We start from the raw sequence: 20341 nt of genomic DNA on the forward strand, positions 1-20341 counted from the left end.
ATTAATATGTAATGATTAAGTTACCTTAAAAGCATAAACTATTTTTCAAAAGCGCAGGTTTTGTTTGAGAACTTCTTTACTTTGAAAGGAAAATGTTTTAAACCAACGTCCAGAAACTGTTTTAACAGGTTTATTTATTTATTTGTTTTGATATTTGTGCACACATACATATTTGAATTTTTTTTTTTGCTCTTGATTGATTGTTTTGCTCCATTATACAGCTATTTGTAAATGACATTAAACGACTTTTTCATACATAATACTATTGATATGCGTTATGACAAAATTCCAGGTTTAAACATCATTTCTACAGATCAATGTAGATTCTAGCCTATGTTAGAATTTCAACTATGCAGCGTCCGAAATGTAGAAATGTGCAAAGCTAAAATCAGAGGTTACTTTCAAAAAAAAAAAAAAATTAATTGCACAGGTTCTCTTTGAAGACTTATCTCTATTAAAATAAAAAATGAGAGGGACAGAAATGAATATTTTTTCGAAACATCGTCCCGAACATTTTACCCAACTTGTGCTAATAATTTTAAATACACACGCTCATATTGAATGATCTATTGAAAAATAATTTCTTTTTTTGCTCTGTATATAATTATAAATGCTCCCTATTACAAAATATTTTCAATTGTTTTAATGTAGCTTTTTTTACATAATACGATTGATTACATACATTATGACAAAACTTCAGTTTTAAATATCATTTCCGAAGATTAATGTGGAGTTGTGGAGTGCATAGTTAATTTTAAACAAAATGCAATCATGAGCACTTAAAAGGCAAACACGCAAAGAATAAGACAAAATAAAGGGCAAAAACTGAATTTTCAATAACGTTAATACAAGCAATGTAAATAAAGACAGAATAATTTTTTATAGCTGTAAAATTCAAAAAATTTTATCAACAATGTTCAATACACTACAATAAAGGCACAAAACGCTGCCGGCACAACGGGCACAACGGGCTACAATAAAGGCACAACATTGCATACATTAATGCAACGTTGAAACTGCATCGGATAAATTAAAATATTTCAATACAACCGCTCATATTTTACCTGTTTGCGTTTAACAAGGTACATTGCAAATCTTCTGACATTTTCTGAACACAGACGCGTATCTCTTTATTCAGAACATTATGATGCACACTTTTGGAATGGCTTTCAAAACACTTCTGAGAACCATTTTCAGAACACTTAATTGGTTCAGCACTCTTTTCTAACACTTCTTGGAGCGCAATTGTCACCATGTTTTGAACACTGACACATGTTCCTTCTTTTAAAACAATTTTTGGGAAACTTTTATTTAACACTTCTTTGATTATGCCAAAAGTTTTTATAGTTAATTTTACAGCAATCCCACGCTCAATGAATGGTCCTTGACCAAGGAGAGTCATTCTTTTTGACAACATTCACAACATCGGCCGACAGCAATCCATTGAAAAAAAAAAGTTTAGTAGTATCATATTGAGATACAGTATTTACTGATAGTTAAATAACGATGTTGTAATTGTATTTGAAGGTAAGAAAGCGATGTTTTTAAATGTCTTCCCAATCTGTTCTGAAATATGTTCCCGGGTTTAGATTTAGCAAATATCCTGAAAGGGATATATTCGGAGCAGATCCGGAGTCATTTTTTTTTCTTTTTAATGGAGCACATTCGGATCACATTTTAGTGCACATCCAGGTTAGTGAAAAAACATTTCTGAGTATGAAGCAACCGTATGAAGCGTAAAAGTGTAACCGTGTAAAGGTGTTTTCAATATGTACTGGGAATTTGCAGTGTAGGGAAATAGTTGAACTTGATGGGACTTTCCTTTTAAAATTAATTAGACTACATGTTTTTGTTTGTTTCAAAGTGTAACTATAGACTTAAAAATTAATGTAAGAGTTTCTCTAAAAGCAGTTTCAAACTTCTATAAATGCAACCCTGAAGGTCCTGTTAAGATTTATTGAAAAATCTTTCTAAAAAAACACAATATTTATTTTATTTATTTTTAATATGAGCCTATAATGCATAAATATCTTTTCGTAAATACATACAATTGCTTTTTTAACAGAAAAGGATATTTACAAAGTTTACGCAGCTCAATTTATGACTCATAATTTTAATACTAATCAGATATCGACGGTAACTCGAAAAATTTAACCTAACGTTCAACAGCTGAACGAAAATATCACGCTTTAAAATACTTGGAATATCTGCAATGATGAAAGTGAATTGTGTAGCTTCAAAACACAAACCTTTAGACGCGTTGTGTTAAATGCCTAAGCGCAAGCTTATTTCTGAAAATTCAAAGCAGTTCACTTCTAATATTACGGAAACTTCAGTCTCACACTCCAATCACTCTACCATTCAGCTTTAAAAGTGAAAGAAAATCAATTATGTATAAAAATTACAACTTCATGCAGAGGTAAAGTTCTTTTGCGATTATAATATGCACAACGAATTTTTCTGAAACCTGAGCATTACTTCTTCATTAGTTGAACATAAAGATTAAAATCAGTATTTTAACGTTTTTATTAATAGATATTAAGAAGACTTATTCTATTGCTGTTAGAAAAAGTACAAATTGTTACTTTAAAAATATATTGTACTTACTACAAAGAAGCAAAAATTAGCAATAGTTATTGGAATTATCTCCCACAAGCAAGATATGACAAGATATAACCAGAAATAAATACATGGCTTGCGAAGCTCAACACTACCAAAGTTGTTTTAAGAAAACTTACTAGATGGCCAACTGTGAATGCTACGAATGGCTGTCCAGATTTTTTAAGAAAAAAAAAACAGTTTAAGATTATAAAGGTGACACACACATACTATTGTGAAATTACTTATAACAGATGAAACACGAACAGAACTCCTAGAATAAAAAGAACCCCTTCAATATTCGATTCCTTAAACAGTGTAAAAAGTTAGACCAAGGGCGAAAAAAAATAATGAAAAGATGATTAAAAAAACTGATTTAACCATTGTCTTCTAAAAGTCACAGAACAGTTCAAAATGATGGATTTCGTGTCTGTAAGGAAATAAGTCAGTTTAAATTAATACAGATATAATCATTTTTCCGTCAAAATATTTGAATGCATCTACGTAATTGTCAGTTGATGATTAGATATTACACAACAAAATTTTACAAGAAAAATACTATTTAAGGGAATATTTTCCATTTCTCTATGAGCAAGACTGACTACGAACATTTTTTCAGATTCAACTGGTTAACACACAATATTCAACTAATAAAATCCACTTTTGATGAGATATTTATCAGTTATAAACAACATCAATGGGTACATATATAGTATGGTTACCAAACGGAATCAACATAGTTGCGAACACATTATTACCTTATATAAAAATTATGATTTGATTACGATTTCCGTTCATTCAATATTACTATGCTGTTAAGCGTGTGAAAAATAACGCAAGAAAAGAAAATAAAATCATTTGTTTTGTTTTTTTCTCAATTGAAAATTAAAAAACTGGTTAATTACAAAGGTCTTCAAATAAATTCCTTTGTGTGGAGTAAAACTAAATGGTTTCTTCTTCTAAAAGATAACGTTATCATACATTTCGCTTCACTCCGTATCAAGAGTAAATATAATTTCTAATCGCTTATTTTTATTTATCTCTGTACTAGTACGTATATGATTTTCGACTATATTTACATATTAATAAAGGCAATAACTATCAAAAAATTTTGAAAAGACGTAAATACATCTGCCATAATTAAAGCAATGTGTTTTATACATATATGGTTAGATCTAAAGAAGAAACATTGTGAAAATAAATATGTAAAAATTAAGAATGAACAATATTGTTCCTTGGCAAACATTTAGCCTACTTTCTTTATGAACATACTTAAAAATCCCAGCATATTCTAAATAATTTATAACGAAATACTCATTTTAATTAATCTTGATTCATTCACTATACATAAATGCGTAATATCATTCGTTTTTTCAAAATATTTTTCGAAAAAACTAGAATGATAAAAATATCTATATTACATGCTTTTGACTTTCTCATGGTTATCATGAGAAAGTATTGACCGTAGTACATGATACCCAATCAATGTCCCTATAAAACGATAACAAATCAGAAAAAAAACAGAAACGATATTTTGAACAATTTGGTATGTTATCAACGTTAATAAAATAGTGTCAACAGAAGAAATTGATAAGAAATTGATGAAGTGTAAAGAATTAAATTGATGACAGTTCTTATAAAACTGTGAAACATATAAAATTTTACTATATAAGGATTGGGATACTTAGTAAAAAACATTTTCAGATAGCTGAAGAATAAAAGACATATGACTAAGGAAAATAAACATATAAATTGTCGTAACAAATAAAGTTTATAAACGTTCTCTGTTCCAACAACAGATGCTTCTGATACTGTAGTATATTGCCAACAAATCTATGGCAGAGAAACTACGAAATATCAAAACTCAGTTTAGTTAATTTTAATTTGTAACGTAAAATTCGGTAACGTCTTTTGCGACATCGAAAATAAGCACGTTAGACTTGTATATACCTTTCTTGCACGACTTATACGAATTAAACTTTAAATCATTTTCACATTCGCTTAGTGTTTTCAACAATATAAATATTAGTTACTGCATAAAACAAAACAATTTACTGTATATGTGATGAAGAAATTATTTCTAAAATAACCAAATATTAAAAGCTATATTTAATGTGCAAATATGAACATTTCAACTGGCTTGTAAAATAACTCTTGTGTTTCAAATTATTCATACCTATAACTTTCACCATGACTGTTTTTATCAAGACTTTTCCTATGCCATTGCTGATGTTGCATTTATACATGCCTTCATCCTCCTTTGAAATGGAATCTATTTGCAAGGTGCCGTTACGGTGCAAAATAATATTTTCTGATCCTGTTATTTCCATATAGTTAGAAGTGTCACCTAAAATGCAATTTTATTACTTTCAGAAATAAAAAGAAATTCATTTTATCACAAATATTCAACCAACATCTTCAGCGTTATGAGTCCAAGGGAAAAATAAAAAAATAAAAAAAAATTTCTGGGATTAAAAAGTTTATACTGCAATTTCCTTGAAGCTCTCAATATACTATATACCACGCGTAACATTTAGAGAATATACGAGTAAACGCATTGATTATAAAAGAAACTCCTAACATCGCAGCTTTAATTAATTTTATAAAAAAAACTTTAAAGTAAGATAAGTGATTCAATCCATATTTGTGACAGTGTTACATTTGAAAATATGGCTGTGTAGATACATTTTCAAATGTATAATTCGGTGGCCAATGCATTGAAAACTTTTCAAAAAGTTTTTTAAATACCTTATAAAATTACTTCAACAATTTTTGTTTATTGAAAAACACAAAAAAAAAGTTTTAAACTTTAATTCAGGACACTAACAGCAACTATAAGTTGAAAATTGTTTAAATTAAAAAAAAAACTTTTGAAATAAGTTTCGAAAAATTTTAAGTTTCTAAATGACATTTTTAGAAAATAAATTAACCTTTTTTTAGGGGGGGGGGGGAGAATACAAAATTAAAAGAGAGATCGGAGTATTCCTTACAGAAATTTAATTTCCAGCTTTAATAGAGAAACTACGTATTCACTGCTAGTAACAATGAATCTATAAAAATGATATTAAAATGTTATATTTTTTATTACCGTAAGCTCTGGACCAAATAACGCTTGGAATCGGCTTTCCAGTGCCTTTGCAATGCAGCAAAAGATAATCACCACTTTTTGCATCTGCATCAGATGGCATAATGATCCAAGATGATGGAGCTATAAAATTCATGTTTTTATAATTTCTATTCAAATAAGCAAATCATATTGTTTATAATTCACAACTTCACACATTGACCAAAATATTTATTCACAATCAGAAATTAAAAGCTATAAGTCAATCAGTTTGCTCAATTAAAAAAGTCACAAACAAAAATATTATTTCTAAGCCTTAATGCTATTGAAAACTTTCTGAATAAAAATCTAGCTATTCGCGGTGAGTTCCCCATTGTAAAAGCTAATAAGCAATGAGACAAATACAACTTTCATGAAGTGGCAACACTCGCTGTAACTAAAGGTTAAACGTTTAGTAATTCAAAGTGAACTGCGATGCACTGCGCTTGCATAATAGTTCATATAGCCATTTTTTATTAGTTTAAATTCGTATAAATTTTGTTCATGATTTTTATTATTACAAATATAATAGTAAATAAATAAGCTTGAAAGTTGTATTTACGTAGCTGAAAATTTTGCGAACTGATGTGAAAATATGTTAAATAATTTCAGTGAACTCGGTGAACCAAATTATGTTCTTTAAAGAAAAGTATGCTTTTAACAATTTATTTAAGAAACAATTTTACGGTAATTATTCAAGAGTTTTAAATTTAGGCTTTTTCGGTAAATATATGTCATATTGAGTCACTGCATAAGCCAATAACCGGCTACCAGGGACATAGTTTATTTTCGATACCTTAAAAACTTAACTGCTCGAAAATAATATAAAAACATCCCCAGAGTTTGGTTTTCTTACCTAGTACATCTAGCGCTGTTGTAAAACTTCCTGAAGAACCTCTAGCGTTTGCTACACATGTGTAATTTCCACTGTCTTCAGAAGTCAACGGATCTATGACTAAGCTTGACAACAATGGCAGAGATAAAATATTTATATTGTGCTTTCCAGAAAAAAGTTCTATTCCATTTCGAAGCCATTTGAACTCCATTTTCTCACCAATCAAGGGGGTACATGTAACACTCACTCTTTTGCCGATAGAAGAATCAGATGGAAAAGAAAAAGGCTGAATTTTGATGAAATTTCCATCTGTAAAAAAATTTAGATGAATGAAAAGACAAGTTTGAAGTTATGATATTTCATACATTTGACGCGATGACTTCTTAATTCAATGGTTTAAAAAAAATGATACATGCAGTATAATTTCTCTGATAATTATGCTAGAAACGATAATGTCACTTACATTATGTACGCACGTAATTAATTCTAACAAATGCATGGTTATGAAGAAATTAATATTCTAGATAGCTTAACCAATCATTTTTCATTTGAGAATTCAAAATTTAAAAACACAAATTCGCATAAAATGACCTAATTAGATTCAGCTTTTTTTAAAACACCTTTATAGAGTAAAAAACTCACACTAAAGAATATACAAAAAGAAAATATATTCTGATGATAAAAAATCCATAAACATTAATGTAAACTAAAAACAAATTTTAAAATAGCATAAAAAAAATTAGGAAATTAAATTGTCACAAACTCTTAAGCATCTTCTTTAAGGTAAATTATGATGAAATAAGAGATCATGCCTTCAAACAAATGCAAGGCAACCTAATTGCATAATTACAGTAATTATTTCAGTTAAAACAATAAAGCACTAACAATTTATAAGAGATCTCCATCGGAAATTTTTACCGTGAGGAATCTTGACTCTGGTATGAAACACGCTTAAAAAAGGTTAATTTAAAGTTATTTCAAATACATCACGCTTGAATGAAAAATAAATAATGTTGCAGCGAAATTCATACAAGTTAAACACATATTTATGCACAAAACGACCACGAAAAATATGAAATCATAATAGAGGATTTGATATGGACTTACCAGAGTAGCACGAATGGATGATACAAAATACCAGTATTGTGTAAAGGCTCACTTGCAGATTCATTTTCCTACGTCTTGCACTTCGTTCGAAACAAATCTAATTTTCTATTTTAAAAAAACAGAAAGAGAAAGTCAATGGCACATTCATATGCCATAAGTTCTAAAATGCGCATAAAAATCTTCAACAGTACTGGCGCAGAAGAGTTTTCTAATGGCGAGTCTGCCTATGTAAAGAAGCTTGTTTTACAGACTGGAATAGTAGCGCCCTCAATGTTCAAACAGAATAACTAAAGTGTGATACTTTTATGAACACTCTTGTCATATTCAGGCTATTATTACCAATAAAAATTGCTTTGGAGCCAAATTTCATTTATAAAAAAGGAAATTAAAGGTACTGACGACATATATATTCATATCACATTTTACATATTTTATGAACTTACGAAATGGATCACAGTAAAAATTTAAGGAAGGGAGACAAGCGAAAAACAAATGCTTTCACAGGTGTACATTGAAAAATGAACATTAAGCATAATTATTATCATAAATAAACACTTACTGATACAAGAATTGCGAAGAGTTCAAGCAAAAATAATTACAAAACTGATGCCACCTTGTTTAAAACCTTTTCGCAACTGGTAATAAATAGATTTAACTAATATATATATGTAACATTGTGCCAAACCCCAAAAACTTCAACAGTTGTACGCTTTAATAAAAGTTGTGAGTTTGCTTGAAAATGATAATAATATTGATGAAAAGTAACCTGCTTTTGTTTTGATGGTAAACAATTGTATACTTAAGATGGCTAAAATTATTTACATTGTTCAAGGAACATATTTCCTCAAAACATCTCGCAGAGCAGAAGTTGTTTAAAATAAACTAAAAGTCATCGTTAAATTGATGCGTTTAATAATGAAAAAATATTCCCATTGTAACTTTTTTCTTACCATATAAATTTACTGTATTTTTTGAATTGATGGATATTCTGGCAGCAATAAATTTTGAAGCGTAATATATAATGATCAACACGCGTCGATTATTCAACAGGTATTTCACGTTGTAACCTATCGAATAGCATAGACGATTTAGATGCTCTTTTTGAAAATTAGATTAAAAGTGCGCATTAAGTATTTTTTCATACATATCAACCTAAAGTTTAAATTTCCTGTTAAAACTAGCTCTACATACATCAGTGAAGAACATCTCTGCAGTTGAACATTAATTATCTTTAAAAAAACTTTATTTAACCTGATTATAAATTTGTGGGAGGTGCACATAATATTGATTACACAAATTAAAATAATAATTTCCCAAACTAGGTGCTAGAAGATTCAGGAATTATTTATTTTAGCATCAGTTAGCAGAACAAGAAAAATGGCTTTCAATAAAATTTTCTCAGAATTTTAAATTGCAGGAATCTTTCTACGAATATATGTGCGTCTTTGTTGGAAAATGTGCAGAAGACTTTAAAGATGCTAATAATTAAAAAAATATTGAACTCAACGCTGATGTTAAAAGTCGCAAAACTGTAGTTAAGGTAACAGAAATGCAAAGAAATCAGTGGAAGTTTAAAGGAAAATGTTATTTGACTGAATCATTTTTACTACCTTCACAGCTTATGTGACTTAGCATATACATTGAATACTAATCAAATCACTCGTCAAATGAACTGACGCTATAAATAATGTGTTTAATTAAAAAAATATAATTAGAATTTCAGGATAACCAAGCTCTCGACTTGTGGACCATAAAATACAGTGTATAAGAATATCAAGTTAGTAACAACGTCTGTACATTCAAAATGAATCGTAAAGATACTTCATTTTGTATGTTATTGCAAAGAAATTATTAGTACATCGGAAACTCATTTTCTGGTGTTTTGTATCCAGTACTGTGAAATTTGCTGCAAAAGCATCAGACGCGTAGACAATTGGCAAAATGATTCACTTGAATCATTTAGTTTTTTTATATTGTACTAAAATAATATTTCAAAGAAAATTGCTTTTATAAAAATATGTACACGAGTTTTATGATGTTCAAGCGAAAATGGCGTACTTAAAGGTCATGCATAAAATCTCCCAATGGTATCAGAATTTCAACTTTAATGTATCTCAGTGTCAACATTTTAAATCTAAGTTTTCTCATAATAATGCTAAAAGATTATAAGTTGCTTGTTACAGTTATTTAACTAACCGCTGCTAATCATACACAAGGCATATAATTCGGTAAATGATCGTGTTTAAACGTTTAAAAGGGAAACACAATTTTGTATATTCAATGATAATACAATTGGTACTAAGTATACGAGCGAAGCAGAGTAGTTAAACTAACAGAAAATGCATTGATCTTAAAAAAGTACAGAGTCACAAAGAAGTCCGTAAAAATACATTAAACCCTCTTGAAAATCATTTATCAGGAGAATCGCGTAACTTTAAAGGGAATTAAAACAAAAATAGAAAAAAATATATATAGATTTTTTTTTGTGTGAAAACAGAGAATTACTACGAAATACTGCAAATTTACGAACACCAAATAGAATAATTAAGAGTTTGTAAGTTAACCATAAATAAATAAACGCTTCGACACTTTCGGCTGTGTATTACAACAGAAAAAGTACTCCCACCCGATATTCTATAAATTTTCTAAATACAAACACATAAGGTTTCAAACCGTTACGAGGATGAGCTGTATGGCCGGAGCTGCGCTGGAAGAATTAGAAACAGGTTACACTCACTCGTTTCACGATAACCAGCAGCTAGAATGACGTCTCTTTACGTCACAATCAGCCTGGAATAGCCATAGCGATTCTGGAAGCTGTACACTTCTCATGTAAGCTAAAATTATTTTCATACTGGTAGCTAAAAGTTCTAAGCATGCGTAGGAAATGTACAAAAAAAGATGTACTTTTGTATGAAACTCATTCCGTAGGATTGATCCAGAGCTTTTGAACGAGTTCCCGTGTTATTTAAAAACGTGTCTTCAATTCTTTCTGCGTTTTTACTGCAATCATTACCCCGCAAAAAAAAGGCATTTTTTGTGAAATTGTTACAGAAAAACTGTATTCGTGGGTTTAAACGAGTACTTGCGTAATTTAACAGAGATTCCTGCTTTTTCTGTGTTTTTACAAAATGAGAGAAAAGAAAAAAATATTCTGTAAAACTGTTATCAAGATACTTGATTTGTAGCGTTTGAAGAACTACTTACTTAATTTAACAGATATTATCAATTCTTTAGCTGTATTTTGACAGAAATTATTTACAGTACATCCCATTACGAATGAATACATTCAGGTAAGACTATGTTTGAGATTCAAATTCAAATGTAAGAGTTCAGTTCATTAAACGCTCTAAAAGTATTCATTCATCCGACACTAGCAAATTTTGCTTTAAAAATATTCCGGCAAAGTACACAAAATTAAGAGAAAAATCTTCAAAGCATAAATTTGTATAAATTTTGTTGAATGTTTTACTAGAAACTCATGTTGGTCGTTTGATAATTTCAATCTTTCCTCTACTATGCTGACTAGAGGTATTTCAAGAATTATTTACAAACACTTGAAAGTATTACACATATATTTCAACGTTTTACCTATATTTTTCTATTTCTGGTTGTTCATATATGATACGAATATCAATTTTTCAACAATAAGTGCTGTTCTTCGAAATAAAAACACCCATAATGAAGTTATTACACTGGTATCTGTACTTAACGTTCTTAACAGTAAGAATGTTTTGCTTAGCAAAATAAACAAATAAGAATCAGTAAACGTAACACTTTTTGTTTTCACGATGGATTCAACTTTGAACTAATCAGACAGCACGCAATATACCAATAGCTCTGTTATGGCATCCAGAGACTGCAGTTTCGTACTTTTTATGGACTTATCAGTCTGGAATAGCCAATAACCGGACTCTGCACGTGTAATCTCGTTGAAATGGAGAGTGACAACAAACTGGTAGCTAAAATGAATTAAGCACAACAGCAAGTGACCGCAGCAATGATGCCGTTCAACCCGGGAATTAAAAGCAAGGAATAGGTATTAAGCAGTAAGTTACCGTCCTTAAGTCAGGGCTAAAGCAGAACTACATGCAATATACCAACAGCTCGGTTATGACATCCAGAGAGTGAAGTTTCGTCCTCGAAATGGTATATTGCATGTAGTTAAGCCTCAGCCCTGGATCAAAGCTGGTAACTTACTGTTTATTAATCAGATGACATTAAATCTTATGCTAGGTTTTGATTATCGTAAACGAAGCTTAGAAGTATTATCAACATTTTTGTTTCATACCTATTACTTTAATCATTATCGATTTTACTATTGCGCCTCCGATTCCGTTCGACACATTACACTTGTACATGCCCTCATCTTCCTTCGCGATGGATGAGATATGCAAACTGCCATTTGAATTCATTTGAATATTTGAAGGTATTATTGTAGAAATTGCATCTAACTCGTCACCTGTAATAAAGAAAACATTTTCACTTAATTTACTGCATTCCTAATAATATTCTAGCATTATTTATTTACATATTTATGTTTGTTTTTACTAACAAACTTCCAGCGCATTTGTAAATACCAGCACATCGGTTTTCATAAAATTTGAAATGTTGTTAACAAATAGTGCAGAATCAAATTTTAATTTTTTTTCTCAAAATCACTTAACAGTGTTTAATCAATATTAACAAATTAAACTATCTTGAATCAGTCTTTTCATAAAAGTCTCTAAAACGACAAATCATCATGGTTTAAAAAGAATCGTTTTTTTTTTTCCCGAGTAGGCCTGTTTCAGTATCAAAATCTTTACGACGGACGGCTAAATGAAGAACCTGATGAATAATTTTTAAAAATGGCACAAACAGGCTCAAGTGGAACAGAAAATTTCTATCACTCAGTGAAAACGAAGTTATTTTTGCCTTAGAAGTGTGAATGAGTCAAAGGAAATGGACAAATGGATGATCTTGCTCGGATGTGCTTATCTTTTAAGTTTCTATATTTGCTTTTATTTCTTTTATTTTACCTGCTCCTGCATCATGGTTTTGATGAGTAAAACTAATACTGGAATTTTGACGACAGAACATTTTACACTTACATTAAGTTTGCGAGTTGCAACATTTTTTTTGAAAAAGGTAATGACCACACTAAGCACTTCGGTAAAATTCAAATAAGTATGTTTTTTTTATTTAAAAAAAAATATTACAAAGGTAATAATAATTCATGTATTTTCCAAAATGTGATGTTTTTGGAATGCTTTTTGGAACAGCAAAAAAAAAAAAAAAAAAAGACTTTATTATAAAATCTTGAAATTAACATTTTAAATATTGGTTGCGGCTTAGTGACACACTTAAAGGCAGGTAATGGAAGGAAAAGGTCAAATGAAGGAAAAAAGAATTGTTTCTTAAAATTCCTAAATTTAGTTTAATTTCTCACTTGTTTTTAAATTTTCAGTTATTGTGTCAATAAATTATTTTGAACAGATAATGTTTAAACTACTCGTATTTTAAAGTAGTAAAAAAAATCAAAATGCTTTTCATTCTATCAAACTGTTCTACTTCCAAGTAACTTTGAAATGGAGTCATTACTTTACACTAGTTCATTTTTGAAATTAACATGAAAAATTTTAATAATTTGTTTTATTCTAGAAAAATTATAAATAAATACTACTATTAATCACTAAATCACTGAATAAAAACTAATTTTAAAAATAATTACCGCTGCTTTTAGTCCATGAAACAGTGGGTTCCGGTCTTCCTGATCCTCTGCAGTTAATTGTAACAGAATCTCCGCTCCGTGCTTCTAAGTCATTCGGAGTAGTTAACCAGGTGGGTGGAGCTGAAAAAGAAATAACATTGGTCTAGGACTTTTTTTTTTCAAATCATTTTGTGTAAACAATAAAGCATATCTGGAGTTTAGACAGACTGACAAGCAAATTATGAATATCTCGTTAAGGAATACAGAGATTGCTCATTAACTCTTACTAGAAGAATTATCAATTTGGAATTTCCATAACAGAAGCAATAAACCTCTCAAAGAGTCTGAGAAGTGTGTTAATTATAAATTTAGTTACCAAAGTCACAGTTAACTCAGCATCTGTGAAAGGTTTACTGTCTTCAGCTTGCTTTATCTATTCCAGATTGATGATCTTTAACAAGTATGAATATTCAATCCCTGAGTTCTGTAACAAGCGGTTCGGTAATCGCTTATAAAGATGTGAAGAGCAAATAGCATTTTGCTTAAATTTCACCTAAGAAATGTTTGTTTTTATTCCGCCCACTGAAAACTTCGACTGGAGCATTTTTAGCGAACAGAAGTCCAAGACATATTGTTTCATATGCTTCTAGCATTTCAGTTTTCGATAGTTTGGAATTTTTTGATTTTCACTGAAGCTTAGCAGGTATAGAAATGAAGAACCATATCAGAAAAAAGGAATAGCTAGATATTGGTTTTTCATACAAGTTGCAGTATAACATCGAAAATGACTTGATGATTTGTTTTGTTCTAAAATTCATAAGTTTCACAATTTGTTTGTCCACCCCTTAACCTCAACTGACTTGTGGAGTTCTTAGTGGAAATCACTGAGCTTTCCTTTGCTCCTGACTTTTGTGATGAAAAAAGGTCTAAAGTGAAATAAAATGTCCACAATGTCTAAAAAAAATTCGATGCATAGAGATTTTTTTCGTTTTATGGAAGCAGTTTTACCATGTAAAGAAAACGGAGGTTTGCTAAAAGTTCGATATGTAAAAAATTCCGATGTGTCGAAAATCGATGAATGGAGGTTCGACTAGTTTTTAAAATTGAAGTTCATTTTTAAGATAGGTATTGTTACGGATAATTTTTTTCGGTGCTTCCTTAATACTTCATAAAATTATAAAACTAAAACTTATTTTTGAATTTTGCTTTAACCACATTCGGCGGGGAAAAAAATTCACATCTGGACTGTTTATTTTATTTTTAAATGAATCTTAAGAAACAATCAGATTTTGAATTACCGATATCGAGAGCGGATACTTCGCATGGGTCAGCAAATTCGATATAAAAAAAATATTTCTATTTTTATTGACTCGTAAAAACTTTGAAGCTTTCTGCGAACATCAAAAACGTTGATAAAGTAACTTTTTGATGTTTAAAAATAAGAAACTTAATTTTAATCAACTTTTGAACTACAATGTACAAAAAATAATTAAATAAACAAATAAACAAAGTAACTCTATAATGAAAGAATGTTTTTTTGATTTGATATAATGTCTCTCTTTTAAGTACATATCATTAACTATTAAAAGAAATTGTTCCTGCAGTTTTCCCTCATAAAAATGATACATTGATTTTGTGAATTGTATTGAAAATAGCGTGATTCGCTGTGTTGAAAATAAAAACAAATCTTTGGAATAAAATATTAGTTTTAAAAATCAGTTGCATTAAAATGAAACAGGGGTTCAAATAACTAGTTTAATGAACGCCTGTTTTCAAAATAGTTCTTAAGTGCTAAATAATTGAAAACGGTTTTAGTCTAACGATAATTTAAGTTCGTCGTAAAATATACATACCCAGGACATTTAAGCTTGTTGTATAACTTCCAGACAAACCTCTAGAGCTGACAGCACATGTATAGTTTCCGCTGTCTTCCAGTGTAAGAGGATCTATAATCAAGTTTGATATGAGAGGATAAGACAGAATGTGAACGTTGTGTTTTCCAGTAGCGAGTTCTTTTCCGTTCCGAAGCCACTTAAAGTTCATTTTTTCTCCAATTAAAGGTGTGCAAGTAACACTTACACGTTTACCAATGGAAGAATCGAATGGAAAAGAAAATGGCTGAATTGTAATAATGTCTTCGCCTGGAAAAAGAGAAAAGTATAATTGTAAATTGTTTTGGATAGAAAAATTAAATGGTTACAACTATTCTCGAAAGTTTTTGAAAAATACTTTTGACTGCAACATGAGAAGAGAGCATCTGATAAAATAATGCATAACGTACAATATTAAACCTATGCACTCTTACTCAAATATTTTAGTTCATTTTTAAAATTAAAAAAAATACCCTTTAAACTAAAAGATAATATTTACCTATCACGTTATATATGAGAATCAAAAGGGAATAATATCATTGAACAAATACGTTATGTGAAAGAATTTTAATTGTTTTGCATTTAGATTAATTAGTATCAAAATAATAATAATAATAATAATAATAATAATAATAACAATTTTCATAGATTGTTGCCAAGTATTAAATTTCTAAAAAACGTTTAAAGAAATCGATTTCTAAAATTCAAAAAGAAATTTCTCCATGAAAAAAATAAAAAATAAAATAAATAATCCAAAGAACTAATATCGTAAGTATTGCGAAGTTTTATATCCCACATTTTTAATTGAGCTACTCAATGTTACAACTTTAATGAAATATCGTATGCTCCAGTATACTAAGAAAAATTCCCTGTTTTCATGCTTCCCCCCTCCCCCAGCATTTGTGAAGTTCATAAATGCAGAAACACGTTTCACAATGATTTGTTATTACTCTTATTTTACATAACTGGATAAAATTATCATACAAATTTGCTTATCTGTCTATATGTTGATTATATGTAAAACATTGAACGCGGTATGTTGCGGTCGAACACATATCACACCCCGGCAAGGAAAATGGCATAACTTTAAAGAATCATCATTGGAGAAGATCAAGGCTTTACGCAATAGTAGTTTTAAGTGATTTAGTCTCTATTATAATACGAGCAAAAAAATTAGTATCTGATGTTTACTGGTTAGTTTTTTATGTATAAATTAATAATACATACTTAAAATTCAAAAATATGAAATTTTAATGATTAGATATTATTGATTTTTTCGTTTTTACACCATCACGCACCATTTATATGTGCTGCCTTCGTGCGATTTTTATTGAAAAAAAAAAGACATTTAATTCAGATTATCAATCAATAGATAGTGTGTTTTTCCAAAGTTTTGAGTCGTGTCACTTTCCTTGCGGTTGTGAGATACGCATAAAAACGCACCAATCTGTTATTATACAGGGCAACAAACGTATAAAATATACATATAACAAGCTTAAATGCGAACTCATGTTATTGTCTGAATGTTTATTGAGGATAATAATAGCTTAAATTAGTATTGCATATAGGAGCATCAAAAAAATGCTAGTAACTACATGATTAAACACAAATGCAACTATAATTAAAATACTAACTTTTCTTACCTGCGTAAACAACAGCTTGAAGATGAAGAGTAATTACAAGCACTAATGTCTTCCATACTTCCATTCTTCCTCTAATTTTCGCTTTTTGCTCCAGTAGATATAGAATACACATTGAATTGAAGCGTAATGAAACACCAATGAAGTTGCTAAGAATCGTTCGTTTTGAACTGTAGGTGGAAAATATAGCGTTTGTGCACACCGGAAGCTCACTTTACGCATGTAGTTGCTAGCGCCCTCGCTGTTTGAATAATGAAACTAAAATACAACAGCAACAGTGTTGGAATTAAAAAAAAACAAATCTTTTTCTAAATTGCTTTCGCTTTTTTTTTCCTAACTTTAATGTAAAATGTAACATATTTTTGTTCAAAAAAATATTAACATGTTGCAGTAGGAATCCAAGGATTGAAAAATAACAAGAATTTTTCCATTCAGTTTAAACTCAATAATGCTAGTATTTTTTAAATTGTTATTCCTCCCCCCTTTTTTTTTTCTTAAACTAAGAGCAAAATAAATGTGTGATTATTGAAATAAATCTATGTACATCACCCATGCATTGGTGATAAATGAATATAATTCTTTCTGTAAAAAGTTCATTGTAATAAAAATATGCCAAGTACAATTTCGGTTTTTCCCTTTAAAGATTGCGATTACTGCAGAATAAATACATTAAAAGTAGGAAAATAAGCAATTTATTTGGAAAGTACACTCGTTATTTCTTATTGTTAATGTGAAAATGTAATTGTCTTTCAATAAATTACCTGTATATTCTAAAACGTATTACTCAACATAACCTGTATGTCATACGCCAGTCTATCACAATGGCAAAATCACATTTTTATTTAATACTCTTAAGATTAAAAACCCTTTAATCATTTTCAGTAAGACAATGAGTAAAGGACTTGAATAACGCAATAAAAACCAATTCGAAAAGGAACTTTTTTCGAAAACAACATTGTATTATATGTATATTTAAAAAAAACATAACCTAATGGCATAAAATAACTGAACCAATCAATTTACTAATTTCGAACTTCATACATTCAGTAACATAGACAGTTAAGATAAAATCCGACTACACATCGCTTAAATAATGTGTTCATAAAACAATTTTTCATAGATTTTAAAAGCATCAACTTTACCCCATAGAACAGAAAAAAAGATCACATTAATAATTTTATGATTACAAATTCCACTGCTTAGAAACTTAGAGAATTATATCAAACTTTCGAATTTAGGACATAGTCCCAAACTTAAATCAAGTCATTTTTATTCTCCATGAAATTGAAAACATGCTGTTCAATATGAAGTAAAGAAGTAGTGGTATCTTTATAAGAACAATTTTGTTTGAAAAAAAATATTTTAACGCATTAGACTCAGACATGTTTAATGAATCCGGTTTGATTTTAAACATACCTATTACTCGAAGAGCAATAGTTTTAAGCAGAGGCGCACCAATTCCGTTAGAAATATTACACCTATAAGTTCCTTCGTTTTCTTTCTCTACAGGCTCAAGTTGCAAGCTGCCATTTGAATGGATGAAAACATTTGCTTGGCTGGAAATAGAAACGAAATCCACATTTTCACCTACGAGGGAAAAAAAGACAGCTATCAGTTTTTTTTTTCTCAAAAATTAAATTTATGCTAAGATTTTTAAATACTCGTAGGAGAATGTAGACAACGTGAAATGTTAAAATATTTTACAATATAGCATCACCTGCCTGGTAATATTTTTGCCACGTTATTAAACAAGAAGTTGATTCCAATCAGAAAATAGTTACTTTTAACGATCAAGACTAAGAATCATTTTCAATATTTGATGCTTATATTGTAATATTTGTGGCACATGAAAAAATAGTTTTTGCTCTTATGAATTGAAAAAAATCTTGTTCCACTGCTAAAAATCTAAACGCAACTGTACAATAATGAGCAACTATTGCGCCAAATTTCTAACTGTAAAACATATATGGCAAGAAGCAGGAAAGTTTCCCGCTAAAAGTCTCTAACCTCTTAAATTAGTCTGGAATCTTTCTAAAGGTTTCAGAATCCTTCCCAGTCTGATCGAATCATGTTTCTGAAACATATCAAGAGCTTTCAGAAAAACTCAGGATACATTTACAACAACAACTCGACACCTTCTTGATTTACAAGGAAAGCTTCCAAAGCTAAGATGGCCGAAGCTAAGGCAAACTGTAAGCAAATAAGGAACAGCCTATTTGCCTGCACTTTTTACAATACGAACGCACCGAGAGATTGCATTTCGGCCTCGTTTAGGTTCTTACGATCTGGAAAGATCGTACCGGAGCTGATGGCGAAACATCTAATACATAGTGGATGAATATATTTCAATACTGGGTGCTTAAAAATGTTTTGAAGTGCAACTTTTTATGTGAGGGCTTTAAAGTTCTGATCCACATCCTTTTTCTGTGAAGGAAGTAACGTATTTTTTTTTTATTTTTTTTTATTTCTTTTTAATTGTTACCTCAGAAAATGAAAAAATTATAACTATTATAAAGTTAAAATACCTCCGCTCTTTAATTGTTGCCAAAACAAATAAAAAATAATAGTAATTTTAATGTTTGTTTTGTTAATAAATTCAACAAATTAGTTTCAAGTTAATAAACTTCAGCAAATATATATTTGTAGATTTTGGGCGTTCAGGCAAGTAAGGCACAGTAAGAACAAGTGCGTGGCGTGAGAGCGAACTTGTTGGTGAAGTGACAGTTCAGAATGAAAAAAAAAAATACAAGATAAATGTTTTACTTCTATCGTTTGTCTTTACATCGCACAATCTTTTTATAACTAAAAAAAAACCTGCATTCATGCAACTTGTAGCGATTCAGGAAGCGTTCTCGCAAATATATTTGTCTTTCACTGAAAAATAGTGGAAAGCCATGAAATCTTGGAAATAATCCGTGACGTTCCGGAATTTTCTTTCAATCTGTTAATATTTAAAATTTTAATTGAGGACCTAATGATGGTCAATGTAGGAAGTATTCATTTAAGATCAGGCATTTATTTTTAATGAAAGTGAGAGGGTGTCAGTTTGTATAGTGCATATGGGGCAAAGTGAAATGGATTAATTCTTTTTATTCATTTGTACATTAATTTATTTAAAAAATCAATTATTGTTTCATTTATTCATTAATTAAATCGTTGAACTATGTTTAGTGTTCCATATTTTAAAAACAAGTCTCATAAGAATAATATCACATTTTGAAACCAAAGTCGTATTCATGCTTTTAGCTTAATCTTACATTCCCTTAAAAATGAAGTACAGAAAAAAAAATCAAAAATTAATTTTAAAAAATGATAAAAGTAACAAAATCGTGAAAATATGTTTAATATCTTGCAATAATATTCCTTAAACATTTATAAAATCAAAAATTAGTTAATTAATTTTCATAAAATTTAAAGAGGAAATATTTAAATTAAACTTTGGATATCAGCGGGATTTGATTTTGTCCGTGAAGCAGTCAACTTGGATTGGTAACT

The 20341-nt window shown here is 29.6% G+C and overlaps 1 protein-coding gene across 1 annotated transcript in view; it reads right to left on the minus strand.

Annotated features, from left to right (window-relative positions):
• Positions 1–1060: 1060 nt before the first annotated feature.
• LOC129233205 (hemicentin-1-like) overlaps positions 1061–20341 on the minus strand; it is a gene marked incomplete at its 5' end in the record, with an annotated part of 70652 nt that continues 51371 nt past the window's right edge. Inside the window, 8 exons of the mRNA XM_054867267.1 lie at positions 1061–1383; positions 4775–4945; positions 5687–5806; positions 6558–6845; positions 11935–12105; positions 13357–13476; positions 15189–15476; positions 18263–18433. Coding sequence (XP_054723242.1) covers positions 1061–1383; positions 4775–4945; positions 5687–5806; positions 6558–6845; positions 11935–12105; positions 13357–13476; positions 15189–15476; positions 18263–18433 — 1652 coding nt within the window. The remainder of the gene's footprint in view (positions 1384–4774; positions 4946–5686; positions 5807–6557; positions 6846–11934; positions 12106–13356; positions 13477–15188; positions 15477–18262; positions 18434–20341) is intronic.

Source organism: Uloborus diversus, unplaced genomic scaffold (genome assembly GCF_026930045.1).
Source record: "Uloborus diversus isolate 005 unplaced genomic scaffold, Udiv.v.3.1 scaffold_251, whole genome shotgun sequence".
In the NCBI taxonomy this organism is placed as follows: Eukaryota; Metazoa; Arthropoda; class Arachnida; order Araneae; family Uloboridae; genus Uloborus; species Uloborus diversus.